Source organism: Mandrillus leucophaeus, unplaced genomic scaffold (assembly GCF_000951045.1).
Source record: "Mandrillus leucophaeus isolate KB7577 unplaced genomic scaffold, Mleu.le_1.0 Scaffold456, whole genome shotgun sequence".
NCBI lineage: Eukaryota > Metazoa > Chordata > Mammalia > Primates > Cercopithecidae > Mandrillus > Mandrillus leucophaeus.
The window spans coordinates 512,651-534,445 of NW_012104876.1; the positions used below are offsets into that span (position 1 = coordinate 512,651).

Here is a 21,795-nt window from a genome sequence, read left to right on the forward strand (position 1 = left end):
GTAACATTTTTGCTGGGAGAGAAGACTACGAAGCACATTTTCCAGGAAGTGTGGGCTGCAACGATTGTGCGCTCTTAACTAATCCTGAGTAAGGTGGCCACTTTGACAGTCTTCTCATGCTGCCTCTGCCACCTTCTCTGCCAGAAGATACCATTTCAACTTTAACACAGCATGATCGAAACATACAACCAACCTTCTCCCCGATCTGCGGCCACTGGACTGCCCGTCAGAATGAAAATTTTTATGTATTTACTTACTATTTTTCTTATCACCCAGATGATTGGGTCAGCACTTTTTGCTGTGTATCTTCATAGAAGGTTGGACAAGGTAAGATGAACCACAAGCCTTTATTAACTAAATCTGGGGTCCTTACTAATTCATAGGTTGGTTCTACCCAAATGATGGATGATGGTAGAAACCAAATAGAAGAATGGTCTTGTGGCATAATGTTTGTTGCCTAGCGATGAAGCCTCATATTCTTGTCTCTGGTTAGGATCTTGGGATCTGGAGTCAGACTGCCTGGGCTCAAATCTTGGCTCTGCCCATGCCATCTCTGTTATCCTGGGGCAAGTGCCTCAGTTTCCACATCTGAGAAATGGGGATGGCATTAGTGTCCATTTCATAGATCAAGTGAGTTTAGCCTTGTAAAGAGCTTAGAAGGGGGTCTGATACATAGTAAGCACTATGTACGCACTAGCTATAATTATTTGCTAAAGTTCTGCTTGAAAAGTAAGCTATTATTTTATGGAGACAACTTTTTTCTTTTAAATTTCCAGCTAGGCAAGAAGAGTGTCAATTTGATCTAAAATTTCATAGTGCTTCGGATTAACAGACATGGATAAGTCCCAGAATTTGCAGTCTTTTAGTAAAAGTAGCATTCTCTGTGTAATTCTTCGCAAACACTGATTGTAGTTGCAAGATGCTCAGTTTCCCTCTGAGATGTTTTACATTTTTAAATGGTTAGACTTGCAGGAACAAAAGAGCAGAGTAACTTAGTAGGCTGTTTTGCATTCTTAGGAAAAGAAAACCATCAGGATTTATTTTGTTTTCATGAATTTTTTCACTTCCACTGAGGAGTATAATTGGCTGGTGTTGACAAAACACCAATCATAGATGTAAAGCAGAAAGTTGATTAGTTTTCTGGCTGTTCCTAAAATTCTGGATGCAGGAACTGTGGCTAGAAAGCATCTGGATGATTGCACTTTATCAGGGATACTTGAGTGTCCTCTCTTAGGATCTGGACCTAGAATTAATGTCACGAGATTTTTCTATCAGGATAAAGTGAGATAGTGAGGGCTGAAGTCATCCACTGGGTTATCCAAATTTTAGGTTTCACTGCTGAAAAAAGAGGGGGCTTCTGGTCTGGTTGGTTATTTGTGTTTGGCCTGATGTGCTCTGTCAGTCAAATGTCTGGACATAGACCTAGCTTCAATAGTGACCTCGGTGGACTGATATTTACCGTATTATTTACATGTGCTCTTAATGACAGCAAAAGTTGCCAGCTAACTGAATCTTGTTTTGAATCTAAAAAAATCTACTCTTAAAGCAAGAAAATGGTGCAAAATTAGTTGATAGTGCAAGTGAATTCTATACACTTAATTATTCTAAGACATTGGAAAATAAAATATCTTGTTACTTTGAGGATAAAAGATGACTTCTTTAAAAATGCAAATGTTTTCTACAAATACTAAAGTTAAAAGGGAGAGAGATGTAATTAGAACTCATTAACTGACACATTGCAAATTAACTTCTTTTTATAAAGCACTGCATCACAAACACTAAAATGAAGTGGGCAAATTAGCTCTGCAGAAAACTATTTTCTAGGCTGATGTTTATAATGACCAATCATTACTGAAGCAATGAGAAATGTGACAATTACAGAATATTGCTGCTATAGTATGTTGAAAAAATACGCATTTTGTAATGAACATTTAGTAGAATAGCTCTGATTTCTACCTGGAGTTTCTGATAACATGACATCTTAATTGCTGGCTTTTATAGATTTTTAAACTGCAAATACAAAATAGCAATCAGCCAATATAATAACTTATTATTCCCCATTTATGCCTGAAAGTCCTCCTCTTGTTGATGCCATGGAAATGAATGTAGAGACAGATATCATTAGCTGTATTCTCCTTCTGAATGACATTTATCATATCCTTGTTATTTCAAAATAGATAGAAGATGAAAGGAATCTTCATGAAGATTTTGTATTCATGAAAACGATACAGAGATGCAACACAGGAGAAAGATCCTTATCCTTACTGAACTGTGAGGAGATTAAAAGCCAGTTTGAAGGCTTCGTGAAGGTAAGGAGCTTAGTTGCTGGTAAAAGTGTCATTGAAATGTTCTACTACATTTTCTAAATTGGGAAACTGACAATGCCAATGTTTAAAGATTGGTTACAGACACAGACACACACACACACAAACATGCATATATACACTCATACATGGGTGTGTGTGTGTGTTAAAAAAAAAAAAAAAGACACTCTCTGGGGAAAACACACCCTTAGGGGCACAGTCAAACATATTTGTGAGCTTACATATGCAGCTACCACTAGGCAAAATGATAAAGTCCACCAAGCTTGGTTTGTGCATTTCTGTGTCTCCCCATCTAAACCTTGATGCTCTCTCACTGGGGACCCATGGTCTGATCCCCATTTCCTAGGGAAGCAATAGCCATCGACAGCTGCCGTGGCAGCAGGCCACAAGTGAAGGGACTCCTGAAGACTGGTAACAGTCTGTGGTGCTTCTCTGATGATGGAATTTTAGATGTCCTGACAGTAAGATCTTTCCCTTTTACTGGGGAGAGAGGTGCGGGGAGTAAATAATAGACATTCTCAGTGCCGCTCAAACCAGGTTCTATATAATATCACTTGCTCATGAAGCCCACCCACTCTATGACTGGTCATGACCAGAGGCACAGAGGGTTCAAAGCCTTTTAGCCCACCAGGCTGGTAGCCAGCATGAAGTCACTGCAGTGACTGTGGCTTATAACAGATACCTAAAACAAGAATTTTTACAACCTTTACATTAATTCCATCGTCACAGACATGGGGTCTAGAGGCTCTTTCTCCTGAGGCAGAACATCAAGAGTTCTTTCTGCCTATGTCCCTCTCAGAACACTGGGTCAAATACCCTTGGGCCTCGGCTCACTTAGGGGTCATTTCTAGGAGGCAGCACTCCACATTGACGACAGTTCTGGGCCAGATGGGTGGGTATCTGGGTAAACCAACAGGAATTAGTTCTCACATATAGATTATGTGTAATTTAATGCAGGTGTGAAATGTTTAAGATCTTATTTCTGATCTTATTCCTGCCCTCCTGTACTGTTACCGAGGTGTCATTTTAATTCATTAGTGAAGACTCTAACAGCTTATTCCTGAGTCACCTACGGAGATCAGAATGCAGCTCAAATCCACTGCTCGCCTTCAGGTTCTTTACACTAATCTAGGCTGTAGATGAAACTCCTAAACCCTTTCTTTGCAAGACTGGCCAGCTAGGAAAACGATTTGAGTTTCTTCGGTTCTTCGAGGATTTGGGCCAGTATTACAGAGTATTGGAAGGTGTTATGAGATTAAGTGTGAATAAAGGCACTTTCAAAACAATGGTTAATAATCCAAATAACAGACTGAATGTGCTTGGCTGTGTGACTTTGAGTAAATAACTTCACCTTTCTGGGCCTCAGTTTTGTCATCTATAACATGAGAAGACAGATTATCTGTAAGGGCACTACTAGCTCTGACATTCTATAATTATGTGATAAGCCTTCAGTTCCCTCCAATGGCAGTGAGAGTGGCTTGTCAGTCCCCCTCGTTTCTTACGGAGACTTTTACGGGTGAATTGTCAATTCCTCACGTCAATATTTCGGGTTGGATATGTATGTAAAGCTCCCAAAATCAGCTACCAAGGATAGGAGTAAGGAAAACAGTCAGTTTGGCCTCCCTGCTTATGCTTGTATGAAAAAAGTGACAGCTCCAATGTTTCATATTCTTAAAAGGCAGATCTTCTCAGGCATGTCAGCCAGGGCCCCAGGAATCTCCTCCTTACACACAACTAAGGAGGCCCCTTGTCTCTACTGCAGCAGGTGTGGAACCCTAGTCAACACCACCTATACCTAAGATTATGCACAATGAGTAGATACAAAGTCCTCCAGCTACTCAATCCTCCCCCAATGATGGATTCCCTTTCCAATACACTTTCCCCCAAATTGCTCACTCTAAAACAATATTTTAGATTTTGAAAAAAACTCAATAGGCCAGTTATAGAATAGCTCCAGATTGGATTCATATTTTCTCAGCTAATGTTAGCAGGCTTTCTTTCCGGGCCACAATCTGGCCGCACCTAAGCAACCTAAAGTTTGAATTTGGGGTCTTTGAATCATCCTAGGGCTTGATGAGGTCTTAGAAGTCATCAGATCCAATTCTCAATCCACAACTTCAGGCTTCTCTCCACCTCCTGACTAAGTGGTCATCCAATCTCTGTTTGAACATCTCTAATGACAAGGAACTCATTATCTCTGGAGGCAGGTAGCACCAATCTGTTATTTTGGGGAAAAGACGGTATTCCGGGCTCAAGTGAGGGTAAGCAGAGGTACTATTTTGAGTAGTATAATTTCATATTAAAACTTACAACCCACCCCACCTCTGCTAGAATATTCAGTTCCAGGATTATTTGCCCACCAATGCCTGTGATGCCTTTGAGAGAGTCAAAGCATATATCAAGTTAAAGGGCAACCTGTCCATACCTGCCACGTGGAACTCCCACTAAGAGAGAAGTAACTCATTCTGGATTTTCTGAAAGTCCACTTTAAAAAGTATTTCAGTTGAGGTGGGGAGTGAAGTAAGAAAAAAAAGGCTCTAGGGAGTGTGGCTGGGGGAAGTTCACGGAAAGGCTAGGCTGGGTTCATGAAACACAAGCTTTGCTGACTTCATGTTTTCATCTTGGCCAGGCTTCAACACCAATGCAACAACTTAGCCTAAAAGTATCTCAACCTTGATCACCACACTCTACTTTTTGAAAAGACACTAAATAGTCATTTGTTTACTTGTGATCTCACAAACATTTTCCTGTCACCACATCTTCATAGCGCTGCGCTTCAGCTCAAATGGAAAGTTGAAGCTCTGGGGCCCATGTGAGCGTTCTGAGGCTCAGGTTCCCCTGGAGGCTCTGTGAACTACACCCTTAAATCTGGCAACTGAGCTGAGCCTACAGCCAGCACTCAACAGTGACAACACAAATTCCTTCTAGGGGAGGAAAGAAAAGGAAAGGTCCTGTAGACAACTGATTTCAGGAGTGGGAAGGAGCACAGGACTGTGATTTCATAAGATGTGAAAATACTACTGTCTTCTTCCCTTGTGTTCAGAGGATAGACAGATGGAATAAGCTAAGCCCAGCCTATGAATGTCATCTCACAGTTTCCATCCTTGGTTTAAACCTCAGCTTCTTTGGGTGACCTCATACTGACCAGTTAAGCCCTCCAGGCCTTTTGCTCAGTCTCTTTAAAGTGGCAGCAATAGCCTTTATTATCTTTCAACCTGTGTTGATGGAAGTTCTTGTTAGCTTCTTTAAATACCTCTAGGCTTCCTTCAGTTTATAAGTGAAAAGAAACCTTTTAAGAAGTGTTGCATTTGCCTTTGAACATCAGCACCATTGGGAGATGACCTGTGTTTCCTAAATGCTGATTATTCTAAATAAATACAGTTCAACTATCAACAAGAGAATCTCTTCAGCCCATTGAAAGGGATAGAAAAATTAAAAATGTCTGAGGGTCTTTTCGTAGTCTGGCATTTCTCTCCCAAGGTCAAACTTACTATTATCTTTTCCTACAGGATTTCAGACCAAATTTATTCTAATAGATACACACCATGCTTTATGTTTAATAACATTCCATACGCCAGTTCCCAGGGTAGAATCATCTCCCCATTCAACATTATTTGTCAATATCTGTCAAAGCCAAGGAGGTTGGGGTCATAGGAAGGGTCAGGATCACAGCCTCTGGTCTGGAGAGAACACTGGAATGGAGATAATAAGGCCTGGATTTTACTTCCAGATTCTTCCCTGGCTTTCTGGGTTGTCGGCTCATCTGTCAGATCCATGGACTCCCAATTGGCATGATGGAATTAATGACAGGATCTGAGTGTATATTATAATCCTCACCAGAAACAGACAACAGAGTAATGACAGATGCAACACAAATGATAACTTTAAAACCCCACAGCAGAACCCCTGTCAAAATGACCTCTTGCAATGATTCTTATTTTAGGATATAATGCTAAACAAAGAGGAGAAGAAGAAAGAAAACAGCTTTGAAATGCAAAAAGGTAGGTTTGCTATTTACTAATTTCTATGAATGCCTAAAAACTAAAAGGAAGCTTTAGGCTGATTATATTGAACAACCCAGTGTTGTTGCATCAGGGAACTTTTAGCCCTGGAAATAAAACAGGAACACAATTGTCAAATTGACACCTTCTCTGGTCCCTGTGATTTGGAAAGACTTTGTACATATGTATTTATGAAAAAAGGATGTGTTCCTTTAATGCCAATGATACCAAATCTGAAGAAATCCCATTATGTTCAGTACCTTAATAGAAGCAACCATATAGCCTGGTACCACCTACAGTGGAATGAGAAGACAGGAAAGTCATCATTTGGTAACAGTGGCATTCATCACTCACTGATAACAGTTTTTCATGGGGCACAGTGGCCGGTGGAGCCCCTGGGATCAAGGAGTGACAATGTCACAGTGTTCTATTATTTGCCCTGTTCTTAAAGTCAGAGCATCCTGAACATCTCAGGGTTGGAAGAGACCTTGACGGTTCTCAAATCCAGCACCATCCCCACAACAAAAATCTCCTTCACAATAGCACTGACCATCCAGCCTCTGATCAAACATGTCTAGGAATGAGGCACCTTCCACCTCATAAGGCAGCCTGATCCATCTTTGAATGGCTCTAATAATACTAAGATTACTATACTACTCGAGAGAAGTCTTTCCTCTTCAAGTCAAACTTTGTTCCTATAATCTCCACTCACTGGTCCCAGTTCTGCTCTTTGAGGACATAGTAAACAAAGTATAATTGCTCTCCTACCCAGCAGCCATCCAGATATGGAAGACAGCAATCATGGCCACTAAGCCTTGATTGAGCTTTTTCTTCTCCAGGCTAAAGATCCCTGATGTCTTCCACTGTTTCGCCTATGACCCTTTCCAGGCCCTTCCCTCTGCCACACACCTCCTTTTCTTGGACACACTAACTTTTTCCTGTTCTTTTAGAATTTGGTACCGCCAACCAATACAATAATGCCTGAAGTAACTTCAGCAGCCGATTATGGGAAAGAGCGGGTGTTGTTAGAGGGAATATTATATCACAAAATGGGTGAACACGATGTTATGGCTTCTGCAAACTTAATACACACAAAAACATACATACACACAGAGATAGAGATACTATTTTCTGAGGCAAAGAGAGTACTCAGAACTTGCCTTAACTGTTGTTCTGGATACTAAATGGCCATCTGACTTCCATGAAGGTTTTATCTTCAGAATGACTGCAAGATATGTTGAGTAATAGTACCATGCTGTCTGTTAATTACAGAGAAATCTGAGGAAACAGTTTATGCAGATGCTGTCTAGAAGTCTTCAGGAAAATTATAACATTAACCAAACTTGCCATTTAAGTCATGCAATTTAACTCAACATTTATAGAGCACTTACAAAGTGCCCAATGTCAAGCTCATACTGGACAAAAAGAAACTTCCACACAGCCTCTGCCCTTAGAAGATTGGGACATCTCATTAGGGAGCAGGGCTTTAACGCAAGAAATAATTAAAGATAGATTCAATAGTTTGGCCAGTTGCCTGACCAAATTAGAAACCATAAGAATCTTACTAAGCGTACAGACTTTGGAGCCCACTAAAATCCCCAGTGTATGGAATTGTTCCTAAAAGCAACATTCACAGTATGTTTGATGAAGACCAGCGTTTTTAGCCTGTGTCAATCTATGCAAAATGGAATCGAGTATTGATCAACTATTAGGAGAATGAGATCAACGGAAACAGCCAATTCAATTACTCAGATATTAGAAACCAACTTTTCCTTCAGTGGGAGAGATTTCAGATCATTTTATCTTTCCTTTTACATAATCTATTTTTGCACAGTCTCTATTACACAACTGGACCGAATAGTTTTGTGGGCAGTTTTTGCATTATTTTAGCCCGACAGTTTGTTTTTGGTTTCATTTCAGGTGATCAGAATCCTCAAATTGCGGCACATGTCATAAGTGAGGCCAGTAGTAAAACAACATCTGGTAAGTCACACAGCATCTGAGTGGTAGCCACCCATGGGGAAAGGCTGGGATGCCGAAGTCATGTTACCTAATGGTTAAACTCCTCTTTTCTCCTGGGACCCAATTTACAAACCTACCCCTACACTTCTCCTGTTCCTTTCTTTGTCTTCAAAGTGAGTTCAAATGCACAGATGGGACTTAGAGGGACAAAAGGAGGTGGAATGCAATCTCGATGTTCTCATTATGTTCTTGTTCAGTGGCTGATTCTAAATGATGAATTACTGGGTGGAGGGACCATTATTCTGACAACATAGAAGAAATGGCAGGTAGTGACCTCCTGACTGGGAGCATCCCTCCTCCTGACCCCTCTTCACTGTGTGGAAATGGGCCTTGTGGGGTATTTCCTGCCATCTGTCAATCCCTGTATGATTAAGCTCAGCCTCACTGAGGCCAACCTCAGGGAAATTAAAGGTAAAATCATTCTGTAAAGATCAATAGGTCCCAAGACGTTAGATTTTCCAATGAAGTAACAACAGACGACATATTGTGATCTTTTCAACTCTGAACGATTTTATTTCCACATACGTTCTGCCTCCATTCTAGCCTTTAGATATTTTTTCCCAAATGTTCACCTTGCAATAACTGGTGCCGGAGAATATGTCATATCTGATAAATGGATGGAAACATGCACACTAACATAAAGTCCCCCATCAACATAAAGGCAAGAGCATCAGAGGAGTCTTTCAAAAATTCAACAGAGTACTCCAGAATGGAGTTCTAAACAGTGCATGTGTGTGTGTGCGTGTGTGTATGTGTGTGACAGAGAGAGAAAGAGAGACAGAGAGACAGAAAAGACACCACTTCATCTCTGAAGTGGCTTGGGCTTCTCAGTAAGTGTAACACATGGACAGTTATCATTATCATGGATCATGGTACCAAAGTAAGAGCACTGAATAGGGAGTTTGGGAACGCTGGGATTCAAGGACCATGACCACCGCTTGCTGGGTGACCTTGAGCAAGACCCTTTACCTATGTGGCAGTTTTCTACTTCACCTACTTTACAGGGTGACTTTGAGCATCAAATCCGCTAATATGGCTGAAAGTGATGCTGTCAAGTGCTGTAAGGTGACACTATTTAGTTTACTTCACCATGGCTTAGATGTCAAAAGAGTGACATAAAGCCCCTCATTAATACCAGTTAGTTACACAATATTTAATAATTTTGTCAAGTACCCCTTCTCTCTTCTGGATCAGATGACAACAACAGAGCAATCTCCTAGAAGAATAGCTTCCCACTGGCCTTTTTTCACCTGTATCTAAACCCTTGCTCTTGGATATATGTCATAGAGTTCAGATTCTCCCAAAAGGCTCATAATGGACATCAGTCCTACAATATCTTACAGTCTGCATCACAATAGATTTCCAGAGGATCAGGTGGGAAGACAGTAACATTCCACCCTCACCCCAGTCCCAGACCTCTTCTTCCTACCTAGCCATGCTGCTAAAATCTTGCCCTACATCCCATGGCAAGTACTAAAATTAGGTAAGGACGTACCAAAGTAAACTTACTGAACTAAAATATTGAGAACCTGCCCTTTTTTCCTCAATAAAATGGTTCAAAAGGGCAAACATTCTAATGAAGCATTGTTTCTGGAGTGGTCTGGAGGGCCCAGATCTGTCAGGCATTTCAGGATGTCTCCCTATTAGTAAAGGGTGAGTCTTAGCAGGTGGGATCTTGTGCCCTGATAGACCTAAGGCTATCGAATATGAATTATTTTTTTTAAAGCTCAAGGAAGCAAACACATCAGTACTTTCACTTTTCCTCACCCCTCACCCCCATCAGTCAGTCTAGCTTTCTGTGGGAGCTGAGATTTGAAGCCGGGTGCACACACTACTTTGAACCCACTCAACATCTCAGCCGAGAAAATGGCACACTGTTGGTGGGTACTCTGGCTTAGCCACAAGAATACTGGTACTTTCAAGTTGGTGGCACCCACTACAATGGGAGATCAAAACATACCGTGAAATGAGCACACAGTTTATTTTCATACTTCCTTGCCTAATTTTAGTCCTTGCTGGGGGAGGCAGATCAGGTTTGCAACAGCATGATCAGGTAGGAAGAAATGGGGTCTTTTCTCTGTGCTGAGGCTGAGCTAGGTAGACTGACAACTCTTTGACTTTGTAAAATTCAAGGCAAGTAAGGTATTCATGGTAATATTAGTAAAAATTTGGTCTGAGTAACTTGGTATGTATAATTTATTATGTCAAATTTTGAAATCATTTGTGCCTTCTTAAGTTCAAGGCAAATTGGCTATAAGAACTCTAACAAGAGAAAGAAACTCACTGTGATCTCTTACTTTATTTAATCTTCACAAGTCTCTGAAATATGCTCCAATATGAGCCCAGTGTTGCAAATGAGGAACTGAAACTCAGGGAGATTTAGAGACTTGCCCAAGCTTAAATAGAGCCTGGATTGGAATATAGCTCTGTCTGACTCTGAAGCCCATGGAAGGGGCCTTGAGAATCCATTCCTATACAAAGCCAGTATCTAACATTAAACTATATTTTTTGTCAGAATGTGAACCATGCTCTGCTTCACCTCACCACAAACTTTCCCTCTCTTTGTAACAGTACTACAGTGGGCTGAAAAAGGATACTACACCATGAGCAACAACTTGGTAACCCTGGAAAATGGGAAACAGCTGACCGTTAAAAGACAAGGACTCTATTATATCTATGCCCAAGTCACCTTCTGTTCCAATCGGGAAGCTTCGAGTCAAGCTCCATTTATAGCCAGCCTCTGCCTAAAGTCCCCCGGTAGATTCGAGAGAATCTTACTCAGAGCTGCAAATACCCACAGTTCCGCCAAACCTTGCGGGCAACAATCCATTCACTTGGGAGGAGTATTTGAATTGCAACCAGGTGCTTCGGTGTTTGTCAATGTGACTGATCCAAGCCAAGTGAGCCATGGCACTGGCTTCACGTCCTTTGGCTTACTCAAACTCTGAACAGTGTCACCTTGCAGGCTGTGGTGGAGCTGACGCTGGCAGTCTTCATAATACAGCACAGCAGTTAAGCCCACCCCCTGTTAACTGCCTATTTATAATCCTAGGATCCTCCTTATGGAGAACTATTTATTATACACTCCAAGGCATGTAGAACTGTAATAAGTGAATTACAGGTCACATGAAACCAAAACGGGCCCTGCTCCATAAGAGCTTACATATCTGAAGCAGCAACCCCACTGATGCAGACATCCAGAGAGTCCTATGAAAAGACAAGGCCATTATGCACAGGTTGAATTCTGAGTAAACAGCAGATAATTTGCCAAGTTCAGTTTTGTTTCTTTGCATGCAGTGTCTTTCCATGGATAATGCATTTGATTTATCAGTGAAGATGCAGAAGGGAAATGGGTAGCCTCAGCTCACATTCAGTTATGGTTGACTCTGGGTTCCTGTGGCCTTGTTGGAGGAGGCCAAGATTTAGAACGTCTAACACAGCGGAGAACCGAAAAACCCCACCCTGCCACCCACTCGGACAGTTACTCATTCTCTTTCCATCTCTCTCTGTCCATCTCTCTCTTTCAGTCTCTCTCTCTCTCTCTCTCTCTCAACCTCTTTCTTCCAATCTCTCTTTCTCAATCTCTCTGTCTCCCTCTGTTAGTCTCTTCTCTCCCCCAGTCTCTCTTCTCAATCCTTCTTTCTCTCTAACACACACACACACACACACACACACACACACACACACACACAGAGTCAGGCCGTTGCTAGTCAGTTCTCTTCTTTCCACCCTGTCCCTATCTCTACCACTATAGATGGGGGTGAGGAGTAGGGAGTGCAGCCCTGAGCCTGCCCACTCCTCATCACGAAATGACTGTATTTAAAGGAAATCTATTGTATCTACCTGCAGTCTCCATTGTTTCCAGAGTGAACTTGTAATTATCTTGTTATTTATTTTTTGGATAATAAAGACCTCTTAACATTATCGTTGTTGTTTGAGTATCTAAAGCTCCCAGTCAGGTTGGGAAAAGAGGAAGCACTTGGAGGGAATTTCCCCAACCTTTGTGATGTTTTCATAAACTTTGTTCTCAAGCTACTTATATTATAAAATATCTTGGTGGCAGCACGGTTTCTGGAAGTCTATGACAGCCTTTGATGGATGATGTGCTAGCCTATTCAGTGAAAAGCAATCTAGGTCTTTATTTCCAGCTTCTTCTGAAAAAGTTGCAGGAGATTGATAGAACATTTTTTAAATTAATCACAGCCAAGTGAGGCTAGAGGGGTTCCTTAAATGAGAAGTAGTGGCATAGCTTATTAATAGCTGTCTAGGTGGTTCCACTTAGGCAAGAGGAAACGGAGCTGGGAAAATCTGAGGGGAAGTATTGGTCCCCCAGTCTTCCACTGAAGTCAATGGAGCCATTTCTTGTCACCTCTAATAGAGGAATTTTTCATGTAAGAAACTCAGAGTGCAGCACTTTGGGAGGCCGAGACGGGCGGATCACGAGGTCAGGAGATCGAGACCATCCTGGCTAACACGGTGAAACCCCGTCTCTATTAAGAAATACAAAAAACTAGCCGGGCGAGGTGGCGGGCGCCTGTAGTCCCAGCTACTCGGGAGGCTGAGGCCGGAGAAGGGCGTGAACCCGGGAGGCGGAGCTTGCAGTGAGCTGAGATCCGGCCACTGCACTCCAGCCTGGGCGACAGAGCGAGACTCCGTCTCAAAAAAAAAAAAAAAAGAAACTCAGAGTGGAGTGTTCATCTTTACTGGGTAAGTCCTACATGCTCACTGTTGGTTATCTCCCTGGGTTCATGGTTTGAACTTAGCAGCACCTTCGAGCCACTAATGCCATGCCTTTTGTTCTCAACTGTCTCCTAGAATTTGCCTGCATCTCCAAAGGGTGGACCTAGTCCTCAAACCTAATACATTCCAACGGAACTCTTAATTTCCCCCCCCCGCACAATGGGATCTGTGTTCAATGTTTCACATTCCAATGAATGGTGTCTTCATCTACCCTGTTTTTCAAGTCAGAAACTGGCTTGACTTCACTCTCATCACCCCCATGTTCAATCCCTCCAGCCTATACTCATCAACCCTATCTCTTTTTTTTTTTTTTTTTTTTTTGAGACAGAGTCTCGCTCTGTCGCCCAGGCTGGAGTGCAGTGGCGCAATCTCGGCTCACTGCAAGCTCCGCCTCCCGGGTTCACGCCATTCTCCTGCCTCAGCCTCCTGAGTAGCTGGGACTACAGGCACCCGCCACCGCGCCCGGCTAATTTTTTGTATTTTTAGTAGAGAAAGGGTTTCACCATGTGTTTCACCATGGTCTCGATCTCCTGACCTTGTGATCCGCCCGCCTCGGCCTCCCAAAGTGCTGGGATTACAGGCGTGAGCCACCGCGCCCGGCTAACCCTATCTCTTAAGTAGTCCTTGAGTTAATCTACTTCTTTCTATCTCTACTACTGCTATCCTAGTCCCAACTATCACCATCTCTCTTCTGGAATAGTACGACAGCCTCCTAGATTCCCTGCCTCCACTCTTGCTCCCTTCCATCCATTCTCCAAGCACAGCCAGTCCCCTGCTTCTTATAAATCTTGTAATAAAGACCAAAATAATCCATTTCATCTCCTGCTGCCACCTCTCTCGGTCTATTAAGTTCTAGCCCTCAGTTCCTCTAAGCAAGGTTACAAATGCTTTCCTACCTTAGGGCCCTGGAATGCTGTTTTCTCTTCTTGCAAGACCCATTTCTCTCCCCCACTGCACTCTGCACTTAGCAAGTGCTTCACAGCACTTATCATGGTTGAAGTTTTCCCTACTACACTGTGAGCTTCTTGAGGACCAAGACCTTGTCCCGTTCACCATGATACATTCAGCGTCTACCACAGGACCCAGCATTGAATTGGCCCTTTATTTGGTGCATGAAGGAATAAATGAATGAATAAATACAGCTGCTTATAACTCAATAGCCCAGGAAATAATACCGTGTGTTGGCTGAGGTAAAAATTTGCAACACGGAAAGATCCTTATTGTGTCAAAAATATCTAGATGATAAAAATGCACTCATGGAGCAAAAAATAACTGAGAATTATGCTGTAGCTAAAAATAAATAATGTTTTTATTATATATTTCATGATAATTTCCAAAATAATATGTTTGTCCCAAACTTCAGTTGAACAATTTCAGCATTTTCCTATAAATGAAAAAGACTCGAGTACATTTCTGATCTACCTGTAATAGTCTGGTCATAAATTATCTAACTTAGTTCCATTTTTATAATCATGTGACTTCTGCCTTCTATCTAAGGGGGAGGGTGGGAATGTTTGAAATACCCAAAAATTTTTATTTCTAGGTAAAGAGAAAATAAACAAAGGCTAAAATATTACTGCCTCTGTTACTTGATGATTAGCAAATGACCACAAAATGCAAACAGTGTGCTCTAGCAAGCTGTCAGAACAGGGCGCCCCCACTTAAACGGAAATGACATGTAAACTTTTGGGCTTCAGCAGGGAATACATTCTGTGCTACATTGAACTATTTTCACAGGGTCTAATGCCACTGTGTTGGGAACTGCACTGCTTTAGACTTTTAAAGTAGTCTGAAGTACTTTGAGACACAGAAACATAGAACTAAGTATGATTTTTATGTTCTTTTTCTCTGTGAACCATATCCCCATTAAAACAAAACAAAACAAAACCAGAAATGCTCATTGTAGTGTAGTAATTAAATCTGGAGTCAGACAGATATAGTCTTAATCTAGGCTCCACTATTAACCAGCTTTATAAGTACAGACAAGTCATTTCACCTCCTCTAGTCTTCAGTGTCTTCATCTGTAAAGTGGGAATAAAAAGAAGACATGCTGGTCCAGGCATGGTGGCTCACGCCTGTAATCCCAGCACTTTGGGAGGCCAAGGCAAGTGGATCACTTGCGGTCGGGAGTTCGAGACTAGCCTGGCCAAAATAGCAAAACCCTATCTCTACTAAAAATACAAAAATTAGCCCAGCATGGTGGCACTTGCCTGTAATCTCAGCTACGTGGGAGGCTAAGGCAGGAGAATCACTTGTACCCGGGAGAGGGAGGTTGCAGTGAGCCGAGATGGTGCCAGTGCACTCCAGCCTGGGCGACAGAGCAAGACTGCATTTCAAAAAAAAAAAAATTTATAAAGATTCAGTGAGATTGTCCACAGAAAGTCCTCAGCAGAATCTGTTCTCTGGAGAAGATCACCATGTAAGAAGCACTAAGGTGGGTCTCTACATGGTCCCCAGCACACCTGTCTGCATTCGGTGGTGCAAGTGGACAGGGTACCATCTTAAATGGTTGAAACCTCTGAGACCAAGGAGAATGCCTGGCAACCCAGGTATACATGAGAGCCCTTGCTCATGTACTAGATCAAAGACCACACCCAATGTGAAGCAAAGTGAAACCAAAAAAAGAAAGAAAGAAAGAAAAAGCAAACATTACAGTAGACCTGTGGATAGCAAAGACCCTTTTTTTGTGGTATAGTTTTATTGTCAAAAACTGTTCAGCACAGGGGGCGTGGAGTTGCCAAATTTTTCGATAGGTTTGAGAAGATGTGTGTGTGTGTGTGTGTGTGTGTGTATGTGTGTGTGTGCGCGTGTGTGTGTGTGTGTATATATATATATACTTAGACGGATTCTTACTCTGTCTCCAGGCTGGAGTGCAATGGCACGATCTCTGCTCACTGCAACCTCTGCCTCCTGGGTCAAGCGATTCCCCTGCCTCAGCCTCCTGAGTAGCTGGGGCTACAGGTGCGTGCCATCACGCTCAGCTAATTTTTTTTTTTTTTTTTTTTTGTATTTTAGTAGAGATGGGGTTTCACCATGTTGGCCAGAATGGCCTCGATCTCCTGACCTCGTAATCCACCCACCCCAGCCTCCCAAAGTGCTGGAATTACAGGCGTGAGCCACCGTGCCCAGCCAAAGTTCTATATTTAGGAATGTTTCTTTAAAAGACGATGACCATTGATTCCCAGTCTAAGGGGCATCAGCACACAAACTTCCCCCTTCCATACCACACTTTCGCACTCCCCTGAGTCATTCTTCAAGCAATTCAGCAACTTTCAGGAAAACTAGCTAAATATGTAGTTATTTTTACCTGCCCCACTCCTGCAGTTCCACTGAGTTATCTATAAGGTAGCTGCATCCATGGGTCTGGAGATTAGGAGAAAAGTCAGAATGGAAAACTGTGGACATTGATAAATGAAGTTATGGGGGTAGTCAAGGTTGTCCAGGAATAGTCTACAGATTGGAAGAGACGAAGAAAAGAGGATCAGCAATGTTCAGGGGACAGCCAAATGAGGCAGGTCCAGCAAAGGAGACTGAGGGATGACTGAATGAATGCCAAGAAAGTGTGGGCTCATGAAAACCAAAGAAGGAGAGATTTATCAAGAAGGCAAGGGTCAAATACTGCAGAGACATCAAGATGAGGATCAAAAAGCCCATGGATTTGTCAATTATAAACTTAATGGTGACTTCACAAAGGTAGATGGCTGGGGTAGGAACCTTAGCATGAACCAAGTGCACAGGAGGATATGTGCTAGAGACAGCATGGGTCCGACAGGCAGACAGACTAGGGTTTCAAATCCCAGCTCCACCATGTACTATCATGTTACTCAACATCTCTGTGCCTCTGTTCATTTGTAAGTGGAGATAACAATAGTAAATACTTAATAAGGTTGTTGTGAGGCTTACATGAGCTTAATGGTATACACCACTTAGTACAGTGCCTAGCACACATGAGGTGCCATGTTCTATCTATTGGCTCAGAGCAGGAATCATAAACCACTGAAGGTATCTCATGCAGGAAGATAATTAGTTGTCTACAAAACCACTGGGCTACAGAAGTGGAAGTAGGGGGAAGTCAGGAGGCTGCCACTGGACTAATGGCTTCAAGGTCATATCATTGCAGTTGTGATCCACATGTTAGGAGGCTGCTGCCACCACTACAGTCTCTCACTCACAAAGCTGTAAATAGACACACTGGAATGTGGAGTACAAAAGCCACAAACACATCTTTGGAATCGCCTGCTGGCCACCAAACCCCAAGAAGATAGCCTCTGCCCAACTTAAGCCTTCCAAATTTTGTTGGCAGAAGTGAACATGTATCTGAACCCACATTTTATCCAGAACCCTAGCTGGAGGGGAGTCTGGGAAATGGATTTTTCAGTCTTTATGTTTTTGGAAAGAAACAGAAAAGGGGTAGGAATGCATGTGGAGCAGCAGATAATTTCCACCTCATCAATCTTTAAGTGGAACGAGTATTTTCATCCTGAGTGCTGACACCAGCATTCCAACTGCGGTCAAAATATAGGATTATCACTGATTGACAAAATTCTGCCAAATTCAAAGAGGAATCAGGACAGGAATAAATATCAAGGGATAAACTTGAGCAGGAAAATATATTTTTCTCTAATATTGAAAAGCAGATGGTGAGCAGGGATATAGTTTATAGGTTTATAGGTTTGGGCCAGAAGAAGAGAGGTAGAGAAGTTAAGGAAGGTTCTATCTCAGGCCATGTATTATCTCTGTAAAGCTGGGAGCAAATGTCATCTGCCCTGAGTGAAAAAGGCTGAGACTGGCTAGAGGGCTTGGTGAGAGCAGACTAGCTAATGAGGGAAATGAGGGAGGAAGCTGACACAGCACAAGAAATCTTTCTGCACACCGGCTAGCAAAAAAAGAAGCAAAAGACTTATTTTTATAAAGCACTGTTTATTTTTATGTATTGAAAATGTCCATTTTAAAAGTCTTCAAAATAAAAACAAGTTAGAAAATTTGAGCTTGTGTTAAGAAGGGACAGGACAGAAAAGGAACCGAAAGGCCTCTACGGGCAGCAGTTTAATTACAGGGCAACAGGAACCCATTTATAGAGTATTGTAAACAACACAACTATGGCGACACTGCTCTCAGGTTAACATGGCTTCATTTCCTTTATATTATTGTTTAGTGTGTAAGCATGGTTACCACTCTGCACAAGCTTTGTTACTCAGAGTACCGAGGGCCCCTCATCAGAAGGGCCAAGTCCCCAAAACATGCATATGTACACATCGCTACAAAATGAAGACCTTTCAATATTTTCAGCAATCAACTAAAGTATTTCATAATCACAAAAATGTTTCCTACAGATGCAGTTTGCACATTTATTGTAAGCCATTGACTAACCACAGAATGGGCAGATGTGAAGATCTGTGTTGATGTTGTTATTGGTGGTGGTAGTAGTGATGATGTTTTTAATTTTTAAGTGAAGGATGTTATATCTAAATGGCTGTGCTAAAAAACAGAACAACAGTCATTCCTAGAAATTTCTTTACTCTTCAGCTTCCAAACACGGCTGTGTGTGGTTGGCTGATGTTGGACTGCAAGAATAGTCCATTTCCTGTGGATGGTATAATTTCTGCTGTGCAGCAAGCAGGCAATAGCCCTGTACCACATAGCTATGGGACCTTGAGAGTCTCAGTACCAAAAATAAAAAGGGCTCCTCGCAAGCTGGGGGTTTCAAACTTCAAGTTTTGCTTTTTCAGAGACAGGGGTGTCTCTCTGTTACCCAGGTTGGAATGCAGTGGTGTCATCACAGCTCACTGCAGCCTTGACCTCCTGGGCTCAAATGATCCTCCCACCTCAGCCTCCTGAGTAGCTGGACCACAGGTGTAGGCCACCATGCCTGGCTTCAAGTTTGGTTTTTAAACATTTGCAAAACCCACATTTATAGGCATCCATCAAATTTATTATAAAGGCAATTTTGATCAGCCCTTTGGCCTCACTTTCCAGTGACCTTCCCCATCTGGCCAAATTTCTCTTGTCTTTGGGGAAGAGAGGGGTGAGTGGCACTGAGCCTTAGGCCAACTTTCAATGGTGCTGAATTTGGATGTGTGCTGTTCTGTGACTGTCTTCTAAACCTGGTTTCTCACGGTTCTAGTTTCTGGGATAAAGTGGATGGTGCGATTCAATGAGCAACTTGAGTTAATCAGTCCAAATAATCCAGCACACAGCTACTAGAGGGGCCCTTTTGTTCTGGATGTACAAATTGGACCAGAAGCATATTTCTGTAAACACTGCTTAGAGTCCCACCCAAAGAGGCCAATGAATATTACAACTTCTCACAGCATATATGAGAGAGTAATAAAGTGAATGAAAGCTGTCTACTAGGGCACAATATCTCCTTAATACAGATTGTTTTGAAGGATAAAAGGTCACAGTTTGAATATGCAACATACATAAAGTAACTGCTCACAGTCTAACTACATTTTTTTAAAAGTAAGCAAAGCACATACATACTAGTTTACACACCACTTGGTACGGCTGGCTAAAAGCACTGGGGAAATAGAAAACTTACACACTAGGCAGAAGATGAGGGAAAGAAACCTATCATGCAATGGGAAAAGGCGGTCAACTCTGCTACTGAAAGGGAGGATTGTCCAGTAGAATTTGCTGATGGATTTGATGTTGGTGTGGGTGACCAGAGCTTCTGCCCCCGTGAGTTACAGTTTACATGACATAAAAGGAATAAGGGTACTACAGTTTTCTTGGTCTTAGAGACAACATAGGGCAGTAATTTTAAAACCTGTGATTGAGGGGAGGCATGTGATGGTCTAAGGAAGGGCAGCTGGATCACTGGGCAGATGTGTTTGTCTTTCATCCTACTCTAGCCATAGTCTGGAATATCTGCCTTCAGTAAATTAAGTACTAAGAGGCTTGCAGGTACAGGAAAGCACTGGGGGAAAAGTTGGGTTCACATTTAATAAGCCTTGGCCAGCTGCTTTGCAAGGGCAGCCAGCCCAAAGAATGTGACCTGAGGGCAATGGCTGTTGCAGAGGCACTGTGAACTGAAGGCAATCTGAAGACCTTTTAAGTAACTGGCCTGTGTTCCCTTTCTCTTTCTCACTGAATGGAAAAGACTCTAGGGCCATTTCTACCACCACCTCCTGCTTTTTCCCCTGTTGAAAAAGAAATGAACAGCCAACCAATAACCAAACAACAGCAAATGCCCAAGCGCGCACACGTGCGCACACACACACACACAGAGGGGAGAGAGGGAGAGAGAGAGAAGAGAGAGGGAGGGAGGAAGGGAGGGAGAGAGAGAGAGAGAGAGAGAATGAGACTCAAACACAAAACAAAAGCCAAAGAAGTGAGCAAACTGAGTCAAATCATTCAGCGGGACATTTCAAGATGCCCTGAAGGCACACTCCATCCGGTGGCACAGTGATGGTTATGGAAGAATTGAGGTCTTGCTACTGGACTCGGCTCGAATACACTCATCTGTTTGCTTCAAAAGCCTCCGCACCAGCTTTTCTAGGTCCCTTCTTGACTTCAATTCTTCTTCCAGGCATTGCTTCATTCTTTTATTTTCCTATGATTGGGAAAGATTTCTTGATTACGAAACAGAGGGGGCCCCTTCCAAGGGCTCCTCTTGCTCATCCTCAGGGCAGCTTTCATCACTGACTCTCTTTCCTTCCTCAACCTTCCCTCCCTCAACATCTATGACAAACCAGCCTGTCGATCCTCCTGCCTGTCTCTGGGAAACCTTTTGGATTCTTCTTCCCTGCCCTGACCCTCTTCTAATTTAACTCGCTTTTCACTTAGTGTCACTTCTCTTTCAATCCAAGTGTCTATTAAGGGGACTCCCAAATATCTCCGGTACTGACCTCATCTCCTGAGAATCGGGTCCACAATCTCAACTGCCAGCCTGGTATTTCTTTTTATTATTATTGTTATTTTGAGAGATGGGGTCTCACTCTATCGCCAGGCTGGAGTGCAGTGACATAATCATGGCTCACTGCAGCCTCAAACTCCCGGGCTTAAGTGATCCTCTCATGTACCTGAGATTACCTGGCAGCAGCTTGGTATTTCCACCTAGATATGTCACCTTAAACTAATCAGGTCCTAAAGTGAACTCAGTATCTCTCTCAACACCTCACACTTCTCCTCCTCCTGTGGTTATTGATCCCCATGAAGGAGCACCACCATATGCAACTAGACACCCTGGGAAGAAGCTTCATCTTTAATCCCTGGCTCTTTCTTAATCTCAAAATCACATTATCCTTGTCCATAGGTTCAAACTCTGCAATATGCCATCCTTTACATTCATTTTCCTCCTCCCCAGCCTCATTGCCCTGCCTCAGTTCAAGACTCTGACAGATCTCACCCTGAATTTTGTAAGAACCTCCTAAGTGGTCTTCTAGTCCCTGATCTCTCTCCCCTCCCATCCATCCTTCACTCTGTCACCAGATACAGTCAGTCCTCACATACAAGGCACAGTGTGACAGTGTGCATCACTGAGCCATATCGGCAGTGATGCTGGACCACATCGGCAGAAAAGCCCACAAACCATGATTAATGGTTCTCTTTACACTTACACACTGATGAATGACTAGTCTTTTCTTAAAGTCTGTTTATGGATGTCAGAGAACAGGAAAGTTGTAACTAACTTTGGGACTCTATTGTGAACTACTACATGGAAATACAGGCAAGCCTCAGAAATTTAAATTCAAGGCTACATGATA

The 21,795-nt window shown here is 42.5% G+C and overlaps 2 protein-coding genes across 3 annotated transcripts in view; one reads left to right on the plus strand and one right to left on the minus strand.

Moving 5' to 3' along the window:
* On the plus strand, positions 1-12,271 carry CD40LG (CD40 ligand). 2 transcript variants are annotated; one of them, XM_011994415.1, is made up of 5 exons: positions 1-327; positions 2,178-2,309; positions 6,268-6,325; positions 8,246-8,308; positions 10,919-12,271. In XM_011994415.1, exons 1-5 carry the CDS (start codon positions 172-174, stop codon positions 11,293-11,295), a joined length of 786 nt encoding a protein of 261 aa, XP_011849805.1. In that variant the 5' UTR covers positions 1-171; the 3' UTR covers positions 11,296-12,271. The 2 variants fall into 2 exon arrangements, with proteins under 2 accessions (XP_011849805.1, XP_011849806.1); XM_011994416.1 differs by lacking the exon at positions 8,246-8,308 and having other exon boundaries at positions 172-327; positions 10,919-11,618.
* Positions 12,272-17,989: 5,718 nt separating this feature from the next.
* Positions 17,990-21,795, minus strand: part of ARHGEF6 (Rac/Cdc42 guanine nucleotide exchange factor (GEF) 6) — a 120,190-nt gene continuing 116,384 nt past the window's right edge. The window contains exon 22 of the mRNA XM_011994418.1: positions 17,990-20,642. Coding sequence (XP_011849808.1) covers positions 20,502-20,642 — 141 coding nt within the window. The 3' untranslated portion in view covers positions 17,990-20,501. The remainder of the gene's footprint in view (positions 20,643-21,795) is intronic.

Coding starts and splice junctions, on each gene's coding strand:
- CD40LG (XM_011994415.1), top strand. CDS start 172: ATGATCGAAACATACAACCAACCTTCTCCCCGATCTGCGGCCACTGGA. Junction 6,326..8,245: donor CAGCTTTGAAATGCAAAAAG/GTAGGTTTGCTA, acceptor GTTTCATTTCAG/GTGATCAGAATCCTCAAATT. Junction 8,309..10,918: donor CAGTAGTAAAACAACATCTG/GTAAGTCACACA, acceptor TCTTTGTAACAG/TACTACAGTGGGCTGAAAAA.